The sequence below is a fragment of the Synchiropus splendidus genome, chromosome 4 (assembly GCF_027744825.2).
Source record: "Synchiropus splendidus isolate RoL2022-P1 chromosome 4, RoL_Sspl_1.0, whole genome shotgun sequence".
In the NCBI taxonomy this organism is placed as follows: domain Eukaryota; kingdom Metazoa; phylum Chordata; class Actinopteri; order Syngnathiformes; family Callionymidae; genus Synchiropus; species Synchiropus splendidus.
The window spans coordinates 29,593,706-29,613,127 of NC_071337.1; the positions used below are offsets into that span (position 1 = coordinate 29,593,706).

A 19,422-nucleotide genomic window follows, 5' to 3' on the forward strand; every position below is an offset into this window, starting at 1 on the left:
TCTGAAACCCTGGTACTTGAGTTACTGATTTGTTCCTTCCTCTTCTACGTGTTTCCTGGTTTGGTCTGTGATTTACTATTTCTGTTCATTGTGTGTACATCAGCCCGAAGCTCCAAGTGGAGCCTGGACACACATACACACCAGTCACCTCCAGGGTTCTCTGGTGTCATTCAGACGACTGTCCTGCTTCTGGCTCAGCTAAAGGTGATCAGCGGTTTTTACTCCAGGTCCAGTATTTTCTCGTTCGCAAGGACAGCTGCTCGCTCCGTCCAATATTGGACATGAGAGCAGTCAATCACTAGTTGAAAAAGCTTCCTCTATGCATGTTAACTCACTGTCAACTGTTCAGGTCGGTACAGAAAGAAGATGGGTTCACTTCAGTGGATATAAATTATGCTTACTTCCACATCCAGATCATGGACAGACACAGAAAATATGATAAAGAAAAACTAGTTTTATGTTCTCCCATTCGGCCTCTCGCTGGCGCAGAGGCTTTTTTTCAGTGATTGTAGAGGCGGCAATTGCTCCTACATGCCCAGGGCACCAGAGTCATGTTGTATCTGAGATGATCTGCTCCTGACTGCAGACTCAAAAGAGCTAGCTCTGGCTCCAACAAATGTTCTGATCAGTCATGACTGACTTAAATCAAATAGATCACCAGGAAACGGACGGCTTTACCTGTGAATGGTATAAAGAGTTCAGGAGTGAATTGATACCAGTAATGCTGCCAACATGAACGTTGAAAAGAAGCCATCGTTTCTGCAATGCTCAAGGAGGGTAAGGATAAGGCAGAATGCCAGTCATATAGACTGATATCGGTTCACAATGTTGACTACAGTACATACCGGTTTCAAACAATTTGAAAAATCCCTTCCAATACATAATGATCAGACAGGTTTTAAATCAATTGAAAGGAACATATTACTCTGCCTCTGATGCCTATTTCAAACTGTGGATTCCAATAAATTGGGGTCAATTTGATGAATTGGACTAAATGTTATCCAGACGTATTTAGCAGAGTAAGAGACCAAGAGCGGAAAACTTTACAGAGTAACAAAAGAAAAAAGAGGTTGGGGCTTAACCTCTCTCCTATGTAGCACAATTAAGGGCTACAATATGGTGGTGTCATTTTTTTTTTTCTATGATGTTCAATGGAAAAACATTGAGGGAGAAACATCCTCTATCCCCATCCAAATTGTTTTAGTGGATAAAAACCTCCAGATTCACATCAATAATATTGACCACCCATGGGTAAAGCAAACTCTTAAATTATGGAAAATAATTAAGAAATAAGATGATGAATGATGACTGAATACTGACTACTTGATTTCAATTCTCTAACACATTACAGATACATTACAGACATTTCAGACACGACTTGCCAAGTTATATGACAGTTTTCTAACTATTGTATCACTTTTTGAATGATACACGGCATACAATTCTGTCAATATATCTTCTTGCATGATACAGAGATTAAAAAGGAGCAGGGTGAAGAACAGTTCTTGCAATGTCTGCCCCTTATTCCAACTTCCCCTACTTTTGGATTAGTGGCTGTGTGCAACTCTGTGTGTAATTTCTGTGTGTGTGTATGCGGGTGTGTCAATTCTTGACAAAACATTATCCTTGTGGGGAACTAATGCCAGTCTCCTCAGGTCCAAACCTCAATTTGAGTCGTGAATAATGTTAGCCATGTGTTTTGGAGGGTAAAGTTAACGGTGAGAGGCTGGGGAAACGGTTACGAAAATGAGAACCCTCACAATGTCCCCACAGGGATAGCAATACAAATATGTGTGTGTGAGTTATTACAATAAACGACAGATTGTAAGTGGTGTGCGTATGGCTCCAACCTCACTTTATAATAAACTTAATGTGAGGTTGGGCATCTAAAAGAATAACAGCATTTTGTAGGGAGATTTGAAGGTTTACAAATGCATACTGTACCACTGGGACTATGGGACAAAACTATGTAAAATGTATATAAACGTCTGAACTTAAAAGTACATTCTATATCTTATAAAAAAAAGCAACACATTCTTCATCTAAGATGTTGTAGAACAAATACTGTGCATAACATCTTAATATGAAGTGCTTTAAATTTAATTTCCATTCCGTGAATGGACAACATTATGAAAGTATCATTGGAAGTGCTCTAATTTGCAGAAATGGAGAGAATACACTTGAGAGAACCCTATAAGGTATTTTATAAGACGCTTAGAGGCATCTCATCCACTCTACTTTGTTGGAGAAATTGTGGAAATAAAAAAAGTGCACCAATTACACATTTTCTGGCAAAGTACTGTAATTAAAACGACTGGTCCACCAAATGATTCCCAGTTATCTCATTGGTATTTAAAGGTTTGTAATTCATTTCATTAATATGAAATTATATGTTTGTGTGTTTGTTCATTTTTACTTCAGTTTTTCAGTCATGAAATCCTTCATGAATCAACATGATCATTATTTTTATGAAATGCAGTTTTTTTTATTAATAAAGTGAAACATTTTCAATAAAAGTGAATCGAGGGAAATAACTTTCTACCGACAAAAATGATGGTAAATAAAGATCCTCCCGCTGCTTTTATTTTGGCAACACCCAAATACAGAAATCAGAGTCATACAAATGCCACTCCTCATAGATGACATTAAATTACTCGTGCAAATGCAATGCATGCAATGAATGCGCTGTCATATAGGTTTTCTGGGTTTGATGTATATTTTAAGTACATCGTGTGCTCGATATCGGCCGGAAACGAATAATTATAATCCATGCAGCTTGACGATATTTCGGGTGAGGGGTCATAAATAAAGACCGACTCTGTACATTTGCATACTGTATTCCCTGCTGCATAGCTCAAAGACATAATGACCCTGCTCCGATTCCTGTACTCCCGCTTGGCTGCTGAAGCTTGGGCATCGTAGAGAAGTTATTCCAGAGGGACACGGGAGACAAAGACTTGGACTTGAGTTCCACCGCCCCGCTGCTCGTCCCTCCAGTCGGCTGCAGCTGTGAGCCAGCTGCCTGCGGGAGGTAGGAGCTCCGCAGCGGGACGGTCAGCCACTAGCTTCGGCTAACATGGCTAGCTAGCCTGCTAATCTACGAGCTATACGTTTACAATTCATCGTTTCAATATACTAATTGTTGTTTTCTTTACTGTTATAAGCGATGCAATGGCCGAAGCAATAAAACTATATGGCTGCAAGTTGTAGACAAGTTGGCAGACCAGACGAAATAGCAAAGTCTTGCAGTGCTTGCAGGCGCGTTTCCGGTGTGCGTCGAAATAAAGGATGAATACTAACGAGATGGATCTGTGAATATGGGCTTAATATTAAACAATATGATAAATATATCCATAAATGCCGAATTCGTGTACACTGACGCGGATTCGGTCACTATTGCACCCGTGAAAGTAGTGTAATTAGTCGATTTTACTGTGGAGACAGTGGACTTCCGACTCGGGCTTCACTGTCAGCTGCTAACTTCACGCTGAAGCAGAACCAGACATAGTTGACAACGTTAGCCTAGCTTGGTTAGCCACCGCCAGCTTGTAGGTAGCGGTGATTTAGCCCTGCATGATAAGAGCAGGGGAATGTGTCCTGTCTGTGCAGCTGTGCAGTCGGCCGGAGCTCCGCTGAGCCATGCGACAGTGGAGCGTCCCCGTCGCGACCCCGCGTTCTGAGCCACTCCCGGGGCGTCTCACCCTGTCGCTGCCTCCATCAGGTGAGGGTTCGGCTGTCACTTGTTTTCAATGTCAGTTACTGTATGGATGGGACACTTCTTTTCCCATTTGTGATGTTGAGCACATGAAGTTGATCAAACCCTCGTAGTCTTGACTGACAATGAAAGATGGAAACTGCTTATAATGCAATGGTGAAGCCCATATTTCTATTCGACAAAGATACACCATATTTTCTCAGACAACAAAAACACGCTATAGTTAAAATATGATCATTACATGGGAAACACAAGCATTTCAATGTTTCGGTCGCTTGAGCCATGTGTCTATTATTTTAAGTTTGTGTTATAATGTATATATTTTCCACATAGTCCATGCATAATTTCTTTTATTGTGGATTGTTTGGTACAAGATTACATTGGTTCATTCGTTTTCTTACTTTTTAAATTCAGGCAATATTGAAAAATGACATAAAATTCAAGAAACCATTTCATAAGAAAACATAATCTGGACATATACTCAGATCATTTCTTTTTCTGTTCCTCAAAGATTTTATGCTTTGACCGCCATTTCCTACCTCTGTTATGTAGTAAATTGTATAGTTTTATTTGGCAAACCTTCCACTCAATTAAGGGTAAACTTTGAAGGGCAGGCATTGGAACATATGCGGCGGTGTAAATTAGTGCACTATTTAATTCATATATAAAGTTCTATTTTTAGTTCAGATATTTGCCTATTTCAGCTTTTTTTTAAATCGCTGTGGACGATCTGAGCAAGGTTATCCACAGTAGTCTGTGCCAAGTTTTGGAGAAGGTGCCAACATTTTCCAGTGACTCAAGGACTCTTCCTCAGAGAAGAGGGCAGAGGGAGAATTGATTTTAATTGACCACTATTATTACGTAGACTTTCATAACATTACAGTTAAAGTCCTTGTTCCCATTCGTTTTAATTAGTGCAACTTTGGAAACAGAAGATTTCCCTGTGTTTTGGTATTTCTTGGTTTTTTATCTATTAATAACCCTTTAAAGGTTTATTTATGTGTGCACTTTTCAGTCTATAAATGGAACTGACTGATGATAAATATAGCTGATGATTTGGGATTTTAAAATAACCATGATTTTTTTCTATTTAGTTGTCAAGTCCAAAGATTACAGCGAAGGCCTTTGCAGTTTGGGAGAGTTGTGGTTTTGTTGAATCCTTTTTTCACTCATCTCACTAACTGCTTTTGTGTGACATACGGTTCTGTTTAACTGGTTGCTGTTGGATGGCCTCACATGTTAATAGTGTTGATATCACTATTTAAAAATGCTGTTGTTTTCAATCTAGTAGAGACAATGGAATTCTGTTAATAAGAAAAATATTCAGTCTGACCCATAGTTCGGGATGGGTATAAATCTGCTCGTAGGTGCCGGCCCTAGTAAATTGCATACCTTTTACAGATTATCTGATCCACTGCTGAGACTCTTCCTCATCTCCCAAGGAACAATGAAGATGCCTGGTGATCATCATTGTTGGCAGGGTTACAGTGGTACTTTGAACACTACTGCTGCCTCCACTATTCACAGCGTATTTTCTTCTGCGTCCGAGGCTGCTTCCATTTCCACATTCCTAATAAGCAATGTTTTGTTTTAAGAATGCCTCTAACATGTCTCTGATCCCGGTGAGGCAGAGCTTCAGCTCCCATGTGCTGCCTGTGAACAGTCACCATGAATACTGTATGTTACTGCAATTTTTTCTGTTCCAACCAATCGACAGCACACCTTCTCACCAATCGGGAGTCTGAAGATGTTGATTGTCTGTCCGTGACTCACATGTCATCTCGATGAAATGTCTGTTGCTGCATTTCAACACCTTTGTTACTAATGGAACAGTGATGCCACGTCACGCTTCACAAGCTTCCGACTGAAGTGCCGTCATATATGTGTGCTGTCATGCATGTCTTCCTCCTTCAGTTCATATGATTGTCCTCATCCATGTCGTGGACACCAGAAATTTCACTGTTTTATTCTCCAACAGGAATTTATTGCTGTTTTAGTATGTGCTGAAATCAGTCTTTAGTATTGGTTTGGTTTCCATAGGAGAAAAGCTGCGTGAAAACAATTAATGGGTAAACTATGCGTGTGTTGAATTACTATGCAACAAAATGAGAAATGAAACCTTCCCATCCCACTTTTGTCTTCATCGATGATGGTTGGGTTTCAGTCTTCCTTACCTTGTTCAATCTCTGATCACTGAACACCAAGTACTTCTGGGCACTCCTGTCTGGAATCTGACGGCACTGAAGGATAATGAGGCCATGGTAGCTTCTTTTCTAGTCTTTTGCTGTTAATTTGAGACTTTATTTATTGCGATATTGCTGAATATTTGCAGGGAGAATTTGAGGGCAGCTGAAATTCTGCGTCTCTGATGTCCATCTTTCTGAATCTGATATCCCCTTCTATCACTGACATGTCCACTGCTGCCCTCCACCGGCTTTCCGAACTGATGTGGTGATTGGATCCTGTTGCCACGAGACCATTTCATTCTAGTTCGCTGAACTACCGCTTAGATAAAAATATAAACTGACAGACAACGGTTTCTTTTTTTTTTCCTTCACAGGGTGATTGATTCCTTTTTTAAAAAAATGATGGGGTTTATGGATGGACCATCCACGCAAAAGATTCGTGTGTGCAATCCTGTATAATAGCGATATTAAGGTCAAATTCAAGCTATTGAAATCTAATGTGAGACTTTTGTGACACACGGCTTTCTGTCATGTCCAGATGCAACCATGGAGTGCAGTGGCACGGAGCCACGCTACACTATCGAACAGATAGACCTCCTCCAGCGTCTGCGCCTGTCAGGTATGACCAAACCTCAGATCATCCACGCTTTGGAGTCCTTGGAAAGGCTGGACCCAGACCACCGCTCGCTGCACTGTGACTCCAATTCCGCTCCATCCAACAACACTCCCGCCACAGCCGCCCAAGCCCCATCCTCATCTTCGTCTTCTTCCTCCTCGCTCTCCTTGGCGTCAGCCACCACTCAGACCTGTGGCCTGGATGCCACTGCACTCTCCCCAAGCAACAGCTATGAAGCTTCTCCCCCACCTCTGTACCCTCCCAGTGTTGTAGTGCAGCGCTCCTTTAGCTATGACATGATTGGAGAAGAGGAGTGGGACTTGGAGGAGAAGGTGGAGGAGTATATGAGGTGAGCAGAATGACGGACAAATGCTTCCAGAAGATTAATAACACAGCGACAGTTCTAATGTAGTCTAATGACAGCTGGAGTCTCCAGAGAAGCCAAATGATTCTCCAGAATTGTAGTCAGGTTAATTTAGGTCAGCGGCCAGGGGACCGCTCAGATCATCCCAGTGAACCAATGATGAAACTTCATTTATGGCTCTGTGTTGCTTTTTTTTTCAGGAGGGACAGTAACTTGGTGAAAGAAGAGATCAAAACCTTTCTCAATAATCGCAGAATCTCCCAGGCCATCGTGGGACAAGTCACAGGTATTTTACTGGTTTCTTTTGACGTGAATAGTTGTGCACTTAAGTGAGAATGTACTGTAGGTTTTTATTTACAAACATCCTAAAGCAGGGGTCACCTACCTTTAAGCAACCACAAGATACTCCAAGGGCACTGAGCGACCCGAAGGGCTTCCATCGGCTCAGTACACACTTCTGAAATCCCGATAAACAATGGATGATGAATGATATTCCTCTCAAATACTCTCATTATTGAGTTTTCATAATAATTACCAACAGTGTTAAAAAAATAAAAACATCAAACACCTGGTGTTTGGTGGCCGTGGGCACCATGTTGGTGACCCGTCCACTGAACAATGCCTCTTTTTAATCTCACTTTTGGGAAAGAAATTGTGGATGTGCCCATCTTTTTAAAGCAAGAAACGGCCTGTCTGATGGCAGAAAATCAATTCCAGAAAAAAAGTAGCTATGACTGTTCCCCGAGAACATGTACCACAAATAGGTAGTAATTTCATGCATGCTGTTGTGGCAGAGCAGGGAAATCCAATTATGTATTCAGAAACACTCCATTACAGGGTGAGAGATGGTATTGTGCATATAGCTATTTGAATTTCTATACCTTATTTAAGTTGTCACATTCATCCCAATGTATTCATGTATTCAAACATTAGTGCTTAAGAGAGTCTGATGTGTTTGTGAAAACCAGATCAGACGTATATTTTTAGCTTAAATGCTAGATGGGGGAAAATAAAATCACAGACTGCCAGCAGTCCTGGGAAATTCATGCATCTCCAATTAAAAGCACTGGACCTAAAATCTTGCCAACTTGAAAAGGAAATGAGATGTTCTGACACACAAAGACAGTTATGGTGGATGCAAAATCGACATTTACACGTCAAAGCTGATGTCATTTTTTTTTTCACTTTTTCATTAATATTGAGGTTCAGGGTTTCTGACAGGATTTTTTGAACTGGTCGCAGCCAATAAAGAAGCAATAGAGATAGGAAGCAGATGGGGAGGTTTTGTTATTTACTGAATTGGTGGCAATACAAATGCCAGTTTTTATCAGTGGGGAGTAAATCTCTCTCCAATCAGAATAGCTCTGTCTCTTCACACGGTATGTACAGCTGGACTTTTGAGTTCTGCGAGTAACGGACTTATGAGGTTTCTTTCAAGATTTTTCTGTTAAACACATGCCTGAAAGCATCATGTCCACCTCCATGGTGTGTTACATGTTATACGCTTATATATTATACGTCGATGTTTCCACTTCATTTTAATGCAATTGATTACATGAGATTTGTCCATTAAAAAGACACCCTTTTTTCTGAAGGCGTGGCAGCTCTTATTTAAGCCCTTAAACCCTGAGTTTATCAGACATTCTCCTCGAGAGATAAAATGTAGAAATGTTGGTTTTGTCTTCTTAAAAATTACAAGCTTTTCACAGGAGTGTGGAAACACTATCTTGAATTGCAATGGCAATATTTTTTCTTTCCTTTTTCCTGTACCACCATGGAAAATATATAGTTCACCCAGTCCTTGATAATACCATATGTTGTTGTAACCTTCATAATATAGCATGTAACTTTTCGCAAAACCTTTGACTCAAGAGAGTGATCACAATTAAAGTCATTTATTTATTTATTACGCCAAAGCAACGGACACGTGGACACATGCTGGACATGGCCACAACCTTGAAATGTGATGATCGACAAAATTTTATTATCCTTTTTGTTCCTAGAAGTTGTGGTTCTATGATGGTTTTAAATTGTCAGTTTAGTAGGTTCGTTGGCCAATCTTTTGTCTATTTTTATAATTGTCAAATTTTCAATTGTGTCTCACTTATTCATTCACATATGATTTGCATGCTCTAGAACTTGACGAAATATTTCCCCAGTTTGGATCTTAAATGTGTATTTTTTACTTTTTTTGTACCTTTTACTTTATTGTACTTTTGACTTTGCAAAATTGCAAATTTCATTAATTAAAAAAAAGAAAAAAAAAAACAAAAATGGAATGCAGTTATAAATAACACTATTGGTTATCTTTTACAGAGAATGTCCACCATTCTTATAAAATCTCTCATGTTGGTGCTGGACAATCTCCACATCTGCCCTGTACGTCTGAGGCACCAATATATCTCTGTTTGTCTGTGTTCAGTTCTTATTTGCTTGAGAAGACGAGGACATGCTCTATTAATGTCCCACTTCTAATAGGAAATGTTTGTAGCGTGTTGGTGTATTTTGCAATAAACCACAGGTCATTGCGGAATAGGCTGATTGGTCTTGGGCTGATGAAGCTGTGGGTTGCAGACAGTCTCGGCACAATAAATTACACTTCACTAAAACAAAGTGTTCTGCACAAACATTACCTTGTTTTTTTTTTCCCTCACAGGCATCAGTCAGAGTTATATCTCCCAGTGGCTGCTGCAACAGGGCCTGGAAATGAGCGATTCCAAGCGCAGAGCCTTCTACCGCTGGTACCTGCTGGAGAGGAACAATCCAGGTGAGAGTGGTTTTCAAAACCTTCAAGATAAGGTCTGCAATAGCTGCGGTGGATTGATGCTGCAAGTCTTCCCATGCATCTCATCTGTTTCCCTGCATTACCCTGCATGTCTGTTCATGCTAACTGTATGTTGAAGTGCGATACATGGATGCAATTGTGCTTTCAGTGCGATTGGGTTGAGCAGAACATGTTGAAATGGCACATACTCTAAAAGGATTTTAAAACTCTGAAGTTAATTATGATCCCTTTGCAATTAGTTTTGGTCTTGTCTACGCTGTTATATGTATTCACATGCAGTCTGGCTAAAAATGCAGTGGTGAGCACAATTGTTTGTGTCTCTGCTGAGTTACAAAGTGAGCTGGCCGGGTTTATTTTAATAAGATATGTCCTCAGAAATGCTTATCATTTTTCTTTATTAAATTGAACAGCAGCGTCTCTCCCAAATCAGTGTTGTTACTTTTGCCTTCAGCCACAGTTCTATAGAGGACAATGGTCAACAAACTCAATCTCTTTACTCCCGTGGGCAACAACTCCCAGGAACTGCCCAGGTTTTTACAGACAAAATTGAAGACCATGGGAAAGCAGAAACAACGAATTGAGCTCGTCATCCAAGCAAGATTTCACCTAGAACAGAATCACTGTTCCGACTGTAAACTTAAGGGATCTGCCCAACACTAGAAGAACTGGGCAGTAAATGGGTGCCTTTAGGCTGAAGGTCATTAGGTATGAGTTAACAGTAATAAAAAAGGTTACACTTAAAAGTCTCATCTGTAATGCATGATTAGTACATGCATAAGACATCAAAAGGCATTCCTGAGGCTTTAATGGTGATATTATGAATGTTTAGAGCCAAATATGACACCTTCTAGAAATGTTTTATTAGGTGCACAATTCCAGGGAATGGTGTTATTAATAATATTTGCAATTACATTATTCTGTGTTAGGTTAATGGTTAATGGTGTTACAGCATCCTGCAATAGATTTTGTAAAATAAATTTCCCCTGAAAAATTGGCCTATAGATGTTTTTCGTCATCTTGATGATGCATTTTTTGACTGGTGCAACTTTTACTCTGGATCGACTTAGTCCGACCAATACTGTAATTGCATTACAATGTCTTATCAATGATAATGCCATTTAGATGATTCTCCGTGATAACACAATTCAGCTGAACGATTTGCTGATGCCCAAAATGGGGGTTACAGAGTGATCAATTTCCAGACCTACCAGTTTTGGAAAATGGATAAAGGTGCGACTTGAATTATTTTCAGAACCTGTTTGTCATATGGCGAGGTTCCAGCTTTTTGTCCTTGATTTGATGGTTGAGTGTATTGATCAAACAATGTTGAAGTAGTAAGAAATACGGCATATAAAAAGATTTTTTATTAAATACAATGTCCTGCAACAAAAATAATCATTTGTTTGATGAAGGTATCGTATTGTCAGATCTCATCATCACTAGTTAGCCAGATTTCCCACTGAGTCTGATGGTCTGGAATAAGAGAAGAATGCCTTTCTTCACTTTGTACTGAGACCTTGGTTGAGTCATGCAGTGCAGAAAACAAATCTCATGTGGATTCTCATCCGTTCTCTGAACTGATGTGCAGATCGTTTGAAGAAACATTTATGATACTGCCGCAAAATTTGTTATTGTTTGTGTTGTAAAACTGTGTGTGAAGTCATGTCTAGAGATTAGTTAACAACGTCCACACAGTTTTTCTGTTAATTTGTTCAAGTGTGAGCCTGCATCCTAACACAATTACAGGTGTTGTTTTTTTTTGAGTTAGCAATATTACACTATGCTTAATGATGAACTCTGCAGATAAATGGTCTGCTGCTGCTGTTTCCCCCTGCTCTGCTACCTGTGTATGTTTACTAAGCTCTACTTCCTCTTTGGTCCGAAGCCCTCTGACTCTGGATGTCCTATGGTGCTGGTTTTCATTCCTGAAACGCTCACAGGCTGGCTTTTGACTGATATACTAACAGTATCGTCTCTGTAACTGATCATGACTTCTTCCATGAGGAAGAATATCAATTGTTTGCCACAAAGAAGAACAAAAAATGGATATGTCTTTCATCGCAATCCAGCACCAAAATTGCAAGTCTTGGTTGGCGTTGTTCCAAAGTGGCCTGGCTGACCATTGGTTTTGTCCTGACTGAAGGGCTGAGGTGGAGTGAAAGCCAGACCTCCATGGGTCCCAGAGCCAGGGGCTGGGAGAGAGATGGGCCGCTTGCAACAGGCAGCCTTACCAACATCCTCCCAAACCCCAACACCACTCTGCACCCCAACCCATTGTGGATCAGGCAGAGAGAGCTGCTGATGCACTTGCTGCCCTGGTACGCTGCTGCCACCGCAGCTGCCCAAGTGCAGCCAGGTAATCCACGCCTGCCCAGTCCCGGCATGGCCCCAGCAACGGCAGCTTTAGAGGCCAATGCATGCCTTTACTCCATTTGAATCACGACGCCATTGTATTTTTCATTAAGATGGAATACTACTGCTACTGATGTGAGTCTCTTTCACACTACATTTTCTCAAAATATACATCATCGTGCTGAGTGAAATAGTGTCCTCCTCGTGTGCATTTTATTGGCCGCTCTATAAATGATGAGCTTCAGTGTGAGCTCATTTTACTACTTCTCTGAGAGAATAGTCAGAAGCCATAAAAACTGCATTTGGAGCTTATAAAGATTCACTTCAGAGTTTTCTGAACATATAACATGGAAATGTCATTTTAGCTTGTAATGTCAAGATACTGCTGTGTACGAGCAATGGGTTTCTTGTACCGTTAAGAGGATCACTGTGTTTGAAAGTAGAAAAGCACTCACCAAATTGCTCATCTCTATGGTTATTGTGATTGTTTTTTCCCCAATATTATGTTTTATTTATTTGTTATATGTTTTGAAACATTATTGTGTCCTTTGTCCCATTATGCCCTGATAATTTCATTGAATTCTGTTCATATTCATTTTTACTTGACAGGTGGACTAACATGACCGTCTCTGTGAGAGATTGTCTCACTAAGATTAACTGTCTGGGTCATTATTCCTAGTAACCAAATGTTGTTTCTGGTTGTGTCTAGCTAGCCAGGTATAACCATTCTCTATAAATTGTGTGGCACATTCCTGATCCTGAGAATGTCAAGGGGAGATGATGCTTTATAGGATATTTATTTTAAGTTACCATCATATGTCCCTCTTGCACGCAGCAAACCTTGGCACACATATCAGATAACCATGTGAAGACTGAAATGTGTAAATAGATCAGGTGGCTGGAGAAGCTCATTTCAATCCAAATACAAAGGGTGTCAGACGTATTCGCACACTCTCTCTCTCAAGTGGAGCTGTTACAGAGGTGTGGGACTTTATCATGAAGCCACACTATGCTTGTTCTCACCCAATCCTTCCAAGGTTTCCCCGGTATTGCTATTCTATGGTAGTATCTTTGCAGACAGTGTACCTTAGATGCACATTTCCATGTCTGTGTCACAATTTGGTATTCAGCTCAGTCCTCAAAGGACCGGGGTGGTGCATGTATTTGTTCAACAAGTCAACCACTTGAATCAGAAAACTTGCACCACACTGGCCCTTTGTGTATCCCGGTTAGGCCTCAACACCTCACATGACCTCAATGGGAAGCGCGCTTTTAGCCTTTCTTTTGGATAGGTAAAAAAAAAAAAAAAGTCAATATTGCGACTCATTGACCATCCAGAGCTTCATTCTTGAAAAGAAGTTGAAATAAAAATCTGTCATCTAAAGGTCAGGACAAAAATGTCTATTTTCAGTGAGAAGGAATTTATGATTTCAATTATGACAATAAATGACTTTATTTAAATCTGTAAATCCACTCATTTTTCCAAGCTTTTCTTGGTTATTATTGGGTATTTTCCTGAGTCAACCTCAACACAAAGAGTACTAATAACTTTATTTTAGCTCCTTCAGCTTGTAGACAGCAACAACAACAACGACAGTCATATATTCATACCATCATCAACCACCTGTTACTTACTAATGTTCTTGCACTCGTGTATGTGCTCTCATCTCCCGTGTAGGAGCCACCTTGTCCATGCGTTCTTTGGTGAAGGAGGAACCTGACTGGCGGGCAGGAATCATGGCCAGTGACCGGGCTGGCGTGGTCGCTGGACCTCTCAGGCTGCGTCGAGGAAGTAGGTTCACATGGAGGAAGGAGTGTCAATCAATCATGGAGAGGTGAGCTTCCATGTGTGTTCATGTGCAGTCAAGCATCTAGACCTAGTGGTACGTAGCGTGATGCTAAGTCATCATCAAGTAGTTAGAATTGATCAGCGATGTTTTGTTGCACTGTGTGAGTCTATACACTGATTCATACGGTAATGGCGGGTGCCAGGAGTAAATCACAGTCCTCCAGTGGTTCTTGATCACTCCTTTAGTGTGGCCACCGCTAGCTTCATCACGCAGATCTTCAGCGCCCACTTAACTTGAATGCAGTGCATTGATTGTTCTGCTGTGGTAAGTGGTGCAGCTGCCACAGATTATACATACTGCAGTGCTGATCATGGACATTTCGATGCAAGGGCAATGTTGTGGAGGTTAAGGATGTGTGTACGTGTAGTGGCTTGTGCGTTTGTGATGGAGTGGACAGGATAGGTCACTGCAGTGAGAGAGTCAAGGGAGGGAAGAAACTGTCCACGGAGTGGTGTGCTATCATCCCCCATAGTCAGTGAAATCACATTTTGTTCAAGTAAAACATAACATATCAGCATATGTCATTCTATTGTTTGGTTTGGATAGATTTATTCAGTTTCATGCATAAATTACATTTTCAATGAAAGCTTCCATCAATGAATGGCATTCACTTATTGAAACACTGTATAAAATATTTGATCCATTCATTATTTTCTACGTACCACTTCACATAAACACTAGCTGAGAATTTCCCCCCGATGCAAAACAACAGCGAGGGAAATGCAGTGTTCTGACCAGGCAACGAATCAGTGCAACATCCGTAGTCATTGCTCTGTTGGTGAAGAAAGAGGTGACTTTGTCTTAGACGCCTCCCTGGTGAGATACTGGTGAGAAGGCCTAGGGCAAGACCCACAACATGTTTCTCTGTTAACCTGAGAAGAGCTGAGGGTAGTCTAGGCCTCTATGTATCGCAGGGGATAGTCAGGGGTACTGTTATGAGCAATTTCAACGCCGTTGATGAAACTGATGTCCACTCTCTTCCAGTTTCTTCATGGAGAACCAGTACCCTGATGAAGCACGACGGGAAGAAATCGCCAATGCCTGCAACTCTGTCATCCAGAAACCAGGTTTTCCTCTGATACCCTGTTTGATATGATTATAAAATGGATAGTGATGTGTAGATGATCATCAGACAATATAGCAGGGTCAATGAAACAGTGTCCTCATTATCAAAGGCCACTAGATGGCGCTCTTGATTTAGAAATGATGTGAGGTTTCATTGAATTAGCTGTTACTAAAACAAGTCCAAAAATGTTACAACAAACAGCGCCATCTGGTGGCCTCTGAAAATCAGGACACTGTTTCATGAAACCTCATCAATCCATCATGAAAAATGGATATTTCTTGCCATCACTGTTGGTGTCTGTGATAAAAGTAAGAAGTGACTGAAGTGAAGACGAAACTCAAACTTTGGTACCAAACTACACTCAACTTTATTCTTTTCTTGTTCAGTCACTGTACTAAACATCTGTGGGATTATTAGGTGAATCTTATTTAAATGTGAATGAATGGAATGTGAATCAGCCAGAAAGCAAACTGAGTCATTGCATCAGAATAATAACATCCGCTGATTATGGGAAAAGTTATGTACTTATCAAGAAATTTATTTATTTTTCTACAACACCTGCATTGCTTATGATTATCATTTGTGATGCTATCAAATATTAGAAGTTTAATCAATCGTCTAATGATTATTTTTTGTATCAATCGAGTTTACTTTGTTTCACTCTGACCATAAATAAATCCATTTTTTTTAATGTTAAAAAACTGTTCTTAGTAATATTTATATTGCTTTGTGTCTAATGTATTTTATTTTTTATTTTTTCCCAAGGTTGCTATCAATATTGTCTCTTGATGGAAGCATGACAATAAGTGCATAAAGGGGCTTGACTTCAACTTATGAGTGCAACATTGGATAACTGGATTCATTCTGTATTGCTGTGTCAAACAACTATGCCAAGCCGAAGACTGATTTCTTAATATTCCAAGCTTCACTGAAACATCAATATTATCGATGTTATACACACCAACTGTTTGATGTCTCATGTCTGTTTCATGGAAAAGTGTGTGACATCCTGTTGTATCACCCTCAAGGTTGTAAACTGTCTGAGTTTGAGCGTGTGACAGCCCTGAAGGTCTACAACTGGTTCGCCAATCGCCGTAAGGAGATGAAGAGGCGAGCCAATATTGGTGAGGCCCTGAACAAACAGCACGGTGATCTTCCTCAGTGAATATTTTTAAACCTTGGTGTCCCTTTCATCCTCGACCAGAAGCTGCCATCTTGGAAAGCCACGGAATTGAGGTGCCTAGCCCCAGCTGCCACTCCAATGGAGAAGACGGTGAAATGCAGGACTTTGCTGAGCAGATTGGTCATCGATTCTCAGAGCAGGTGAGTTGGTTGAAAGGAGGCTTTAATCATTTTCAAGAGTGGGATTTTGTTGGTTCTCAGATGGACTGCTGTCTCATTTTATTGATGCAGTCGTAGCAGAGTCTTGCTTTTGACAGTGATGATGAATGTTACAGTCGTGTTGATGTCAGACTTAAACTGAATTCATGCCTCTGTCTTGAGCATCTAAATGGGATCTGGACCAACGCATAAATGGATCTGTACTGAACTAATAATAATGGAAACCAAACAGGTTTATGGAAGCTAAAGGTCAAGATGCTCAGTCACACCTCTTGCTGGGTTAAAATGAGTTTTAATAGTGTAAGAGTGCGGCCCTTTGCTTATTTACAACAGGCATACATGGCAGATATGACTAGAGTGTCTTATACAGTTAGGACTGGTTATTTAAATTGACATCTTTTCTCAATGACCAGGAAGAATCCTCCTCCCAGAGAATCGCGGATCAGCAGGATTCTTCCAAAACTGCCTGCTCTGAAGTCGTAGCCTCCTCCAGCCCTGACGCCTCCGTTCTGGAACAGAAAGAGGAGAATTCCAAAAGGGAGTCTGTGGAAGAACAGTGACAAAAAATTCTGCATCAATGGAGTTGATCGAAAAGTAAAAAAGCTCAGAAATGGAGCCTGTGCGGGAAGAATAAGCTGTATTTATCGAAAGTTATCTTGCTAATGTAACAATATACACTATACAGTATGTAATCTATAGCGCATTCCAAAATGGTATCCATACTCCTCAATAGCTTTAATCTAAAATGTATTTAAAGACATTTAGAGCCTCTTTTATTTAACGCTTTATATCATAGCTTTTTCAAACTTGGGTCATGTGACGGACATGGTCAGGCCTGCAGGTCAGGTGAGTGTGTTGCTGGTGTTCAATATCAGAACGTTTCCTCAAAGCTTCTCATGCATTCAAACTCAGACCTCAAAGAATCGGCCGATCAGATCGGCCGAGGGCTCATAGTAATCCGTCAAACCCTGAGGGACAACTGGAATCTCAGGTAATCCCAACAACGGTGGATATAGATGGTGAACGCTCGTGTTCTTTTTGAAGTACTCACTGGTTCAACCTCATTTCAAAAGTCTAATCTGAGACTTAAAACTGTGTTTCTCTTAAAGAGCTCATGCTTTTATGCTCGAAGCACCTTCTGAAAGACGACGTTTAGGCATAAACTTGCAACAAACCCAGAGCAGTGATAGAAGCTATCATGGGTGCTTGACTGTATCGACATAATCAGTATGTAGAAAGCGCGAGAAAACTTGAACAATACGTAGCTTACTGAAACTGTGCTTTACTTTAAGTCCTGTATTCACGGGTCCAAGGCCCTCTAGAGCAGCTTCCCAAAATGTTCATGAAATGAACGTGAAAGCTCCTCCCCCGAAGACCTATCAAGGGGACGGGGGCTGCTCTTCTGTTACTTCCTTATGCCAAAGTTGTACTGATGTTTAGATAAGCTCAACCCGAAGTGTTGATTAGCTCAGTAACACTCGCCAACTCTCGCTTACCTCAAGTGTCACAGACTGTTGTGAGACAGCAGGCATATTTGTGACTGTTAACGACACAGACGGTGTGTAGCATTTTCAAAGCGGCAGTGTTATCCTCACCAGTTCTGTTTGTCCAACTGTGGACCAGAACCACGAGCTGCACGCTGATGACAATAATGACACTCCTCCCTGTCTGCTTTTACCTGAGATAACACTAATAAACTTGTTATCAAAAGCTGTGTCTTCTGTGTTGTTTCGGGGAGTGTGTGAGGAAAACGTGGTGACCTTTCAAGGTACATGACGCCGGAGCACAACTGCCACACACACACCGAACTCCAGTGGTTCATTTACCTTTAGACACACATAACGGTGGTGTAATGATACACACATGGACGTGAGTGACGCGCTCTCGTAAACCATCGCTCTGCTTACTGATATTCTTCCTCGAGCTTCTCCTCTATGCTTGAATGCGATCTCAAGTCCACCAGAGCTGGCTTCAAACACTCCTGTTTGGAACAACACTGCTGTTTACCTCATTTCTTTTAAACACACACTTCCATTTTAATTTCACTCTTGTGATGCAGCCCCAGTCCTTTTGAACCAGTGAACTCGATCAGTCTAGCGTAGCCCATTGTGCTCTCAAAAATGCTAACAATGACTACTCCTTATCACTGGAAGAAAGGAATTGTTTGAACTTGATTTCCATTTAAGTATTCTTATTGCTTTCATGGCGGCCAATAAATAGACAATACTTTGCACCACAGTAAAAAAAATGGAAAAGAATAGTCATTTTATTGTTTATATACGATTACTTTTTATTTCGGCTGTCAGTAGATTCAAATTTAACCCACATTAATGGCAAATTAATCACACATTTTCATATCTGTTCTAAATGTAACTTATATGAAGATTTTATCAATCCCCTCAAGCAAACATTTGTTTACTCCAACAACCCAACGTAGAAGCTGCTGTTAAGAACATTCTTTAGAATAATCTCAGACTATAGGTGAATTGGTTCAGAAACATGCTAAAAGTATAACATTGTAAGCAACGCATGTAAGTATTAATGGCCACTCTTGGGATGAGTAAATGTTCCTTTAAGTTACACTTAGAACAGATACCAAATGTGTGATTAATTTGGTAATAAGCGCGACTTAGCTTTAGGGCGATTAAGTGAGATTAAAAATATGTATCTACTGACAGCGCTACTACTCCATCAGTGACGCAAAAACAAGGTATGCTCCTAAGTATCACCACAAGATGGTGCTATTGTTTAGGTTTCGTAACGCAATACAACTTCACTGTGCTTTACTTTTTTAAATGTTGAGTTTCCATGGTTAAAACAACACAATTAACCACATCCGTGATCGTTTGTCAGCCTGCAGCCATGCGTCTGTTTGAGCACACACCAGCATTTGAAGTCGCTTTTCATCAACAATAAAGCAAAAGCCTGATGTTTTTGACTGTTTTGTTTGGGCCATTAGACTTCTGCCAACTAACGTTTATCACACGGCACACTCTGTTAACACCAAATTACAATCTGATCTTGCTATTTCTGCTGAAATGGAATTTGAAGCTTCATAGTTCTGCCCTGCAACTGACAAAAAAATACATACAATATGTATTTGCATCACTGGGTGCAGTCAGAAGACAGGGTCAGCAGGTCACTTGC

The 19,422-nt window shown here is 40.5% G+C and overlaps 1 protein-coding gene across 5 annotated transcripts; it reads left to right on the plus strand.

Annotated features, from left to right (window-relative positions):
- The first annotated feature begins 2,759 nt into the window (after nt 1–2,759).
- zgc:91944 (uncharacterized protein LOC436941 homolog) lies at nt 2,760–17,952 on the plus strand. Of its 5 annotated transcripts, none has more exons than XM_053863623.1 (11): nt 2,760–3,031; nt 3,610–3,721; nt 6,440–6,866; nt 7,082–7,167; nt 9,538–9,648; nt 11,810–12,022; nt 13,697–13,853; nt 14,853–14,935; nt 15,963–16,058; nt 16,139–16,257; nt 16,693–17,952. In XM_053863623.1, the coding sequence occupies exons 2-11, from the start codon at nt 3,640–3,642 to the stop codon at nt 16,756–16,758; spliced, it is 1,440 nt and encodes a 479-aa protein (XP_053719598.1). In that variant the 5' UTR covers nt 2,760–3,031; nt 3,610–3,639; the 3' UTR covers nt 16,759–17,952. The 5 variants fall into 5 exon arrangements, with proteins under 5 accessions (XP_053719598.1, XP_053719597.1, XP_053719596.1 ...); XM_053863622.1 differs by having other exon boundaries at nt 2,764–3,031; nt 16,142–16,257; nt 16,689–17,952; XM_053863621.1 differs by having other exon boundaries at nt 2,766–3,031; nt 16,689–17,952.
- The last annotated feature ends 1,470 nt before the right edge of the window (nt 17,953–19,422 follow it).

Coding starts and splice junctions, on each gene's coding strand:
- zgc:91944 (XM_053863621.1), top strand. CDS start 3,640: ATGCGACAGTGGAGCGTCCCCGTCGCGACCCCGCGTTCTGAGCCACTC. Junction 7,168..9,537: donor CATCGTGGGACAAGTCACAG/GTATTTTACTGG, acceptor TTTCCCTCACAG/GCATCAGTCAGAGTTATATC. Junction 16,258..16,688: donor GTCATCGATTCTCAGAGCAG/GTGAGTTGGTTG, acceptor CTCAATGACCAG/GAAGAATCCTCCTCCCAGAG.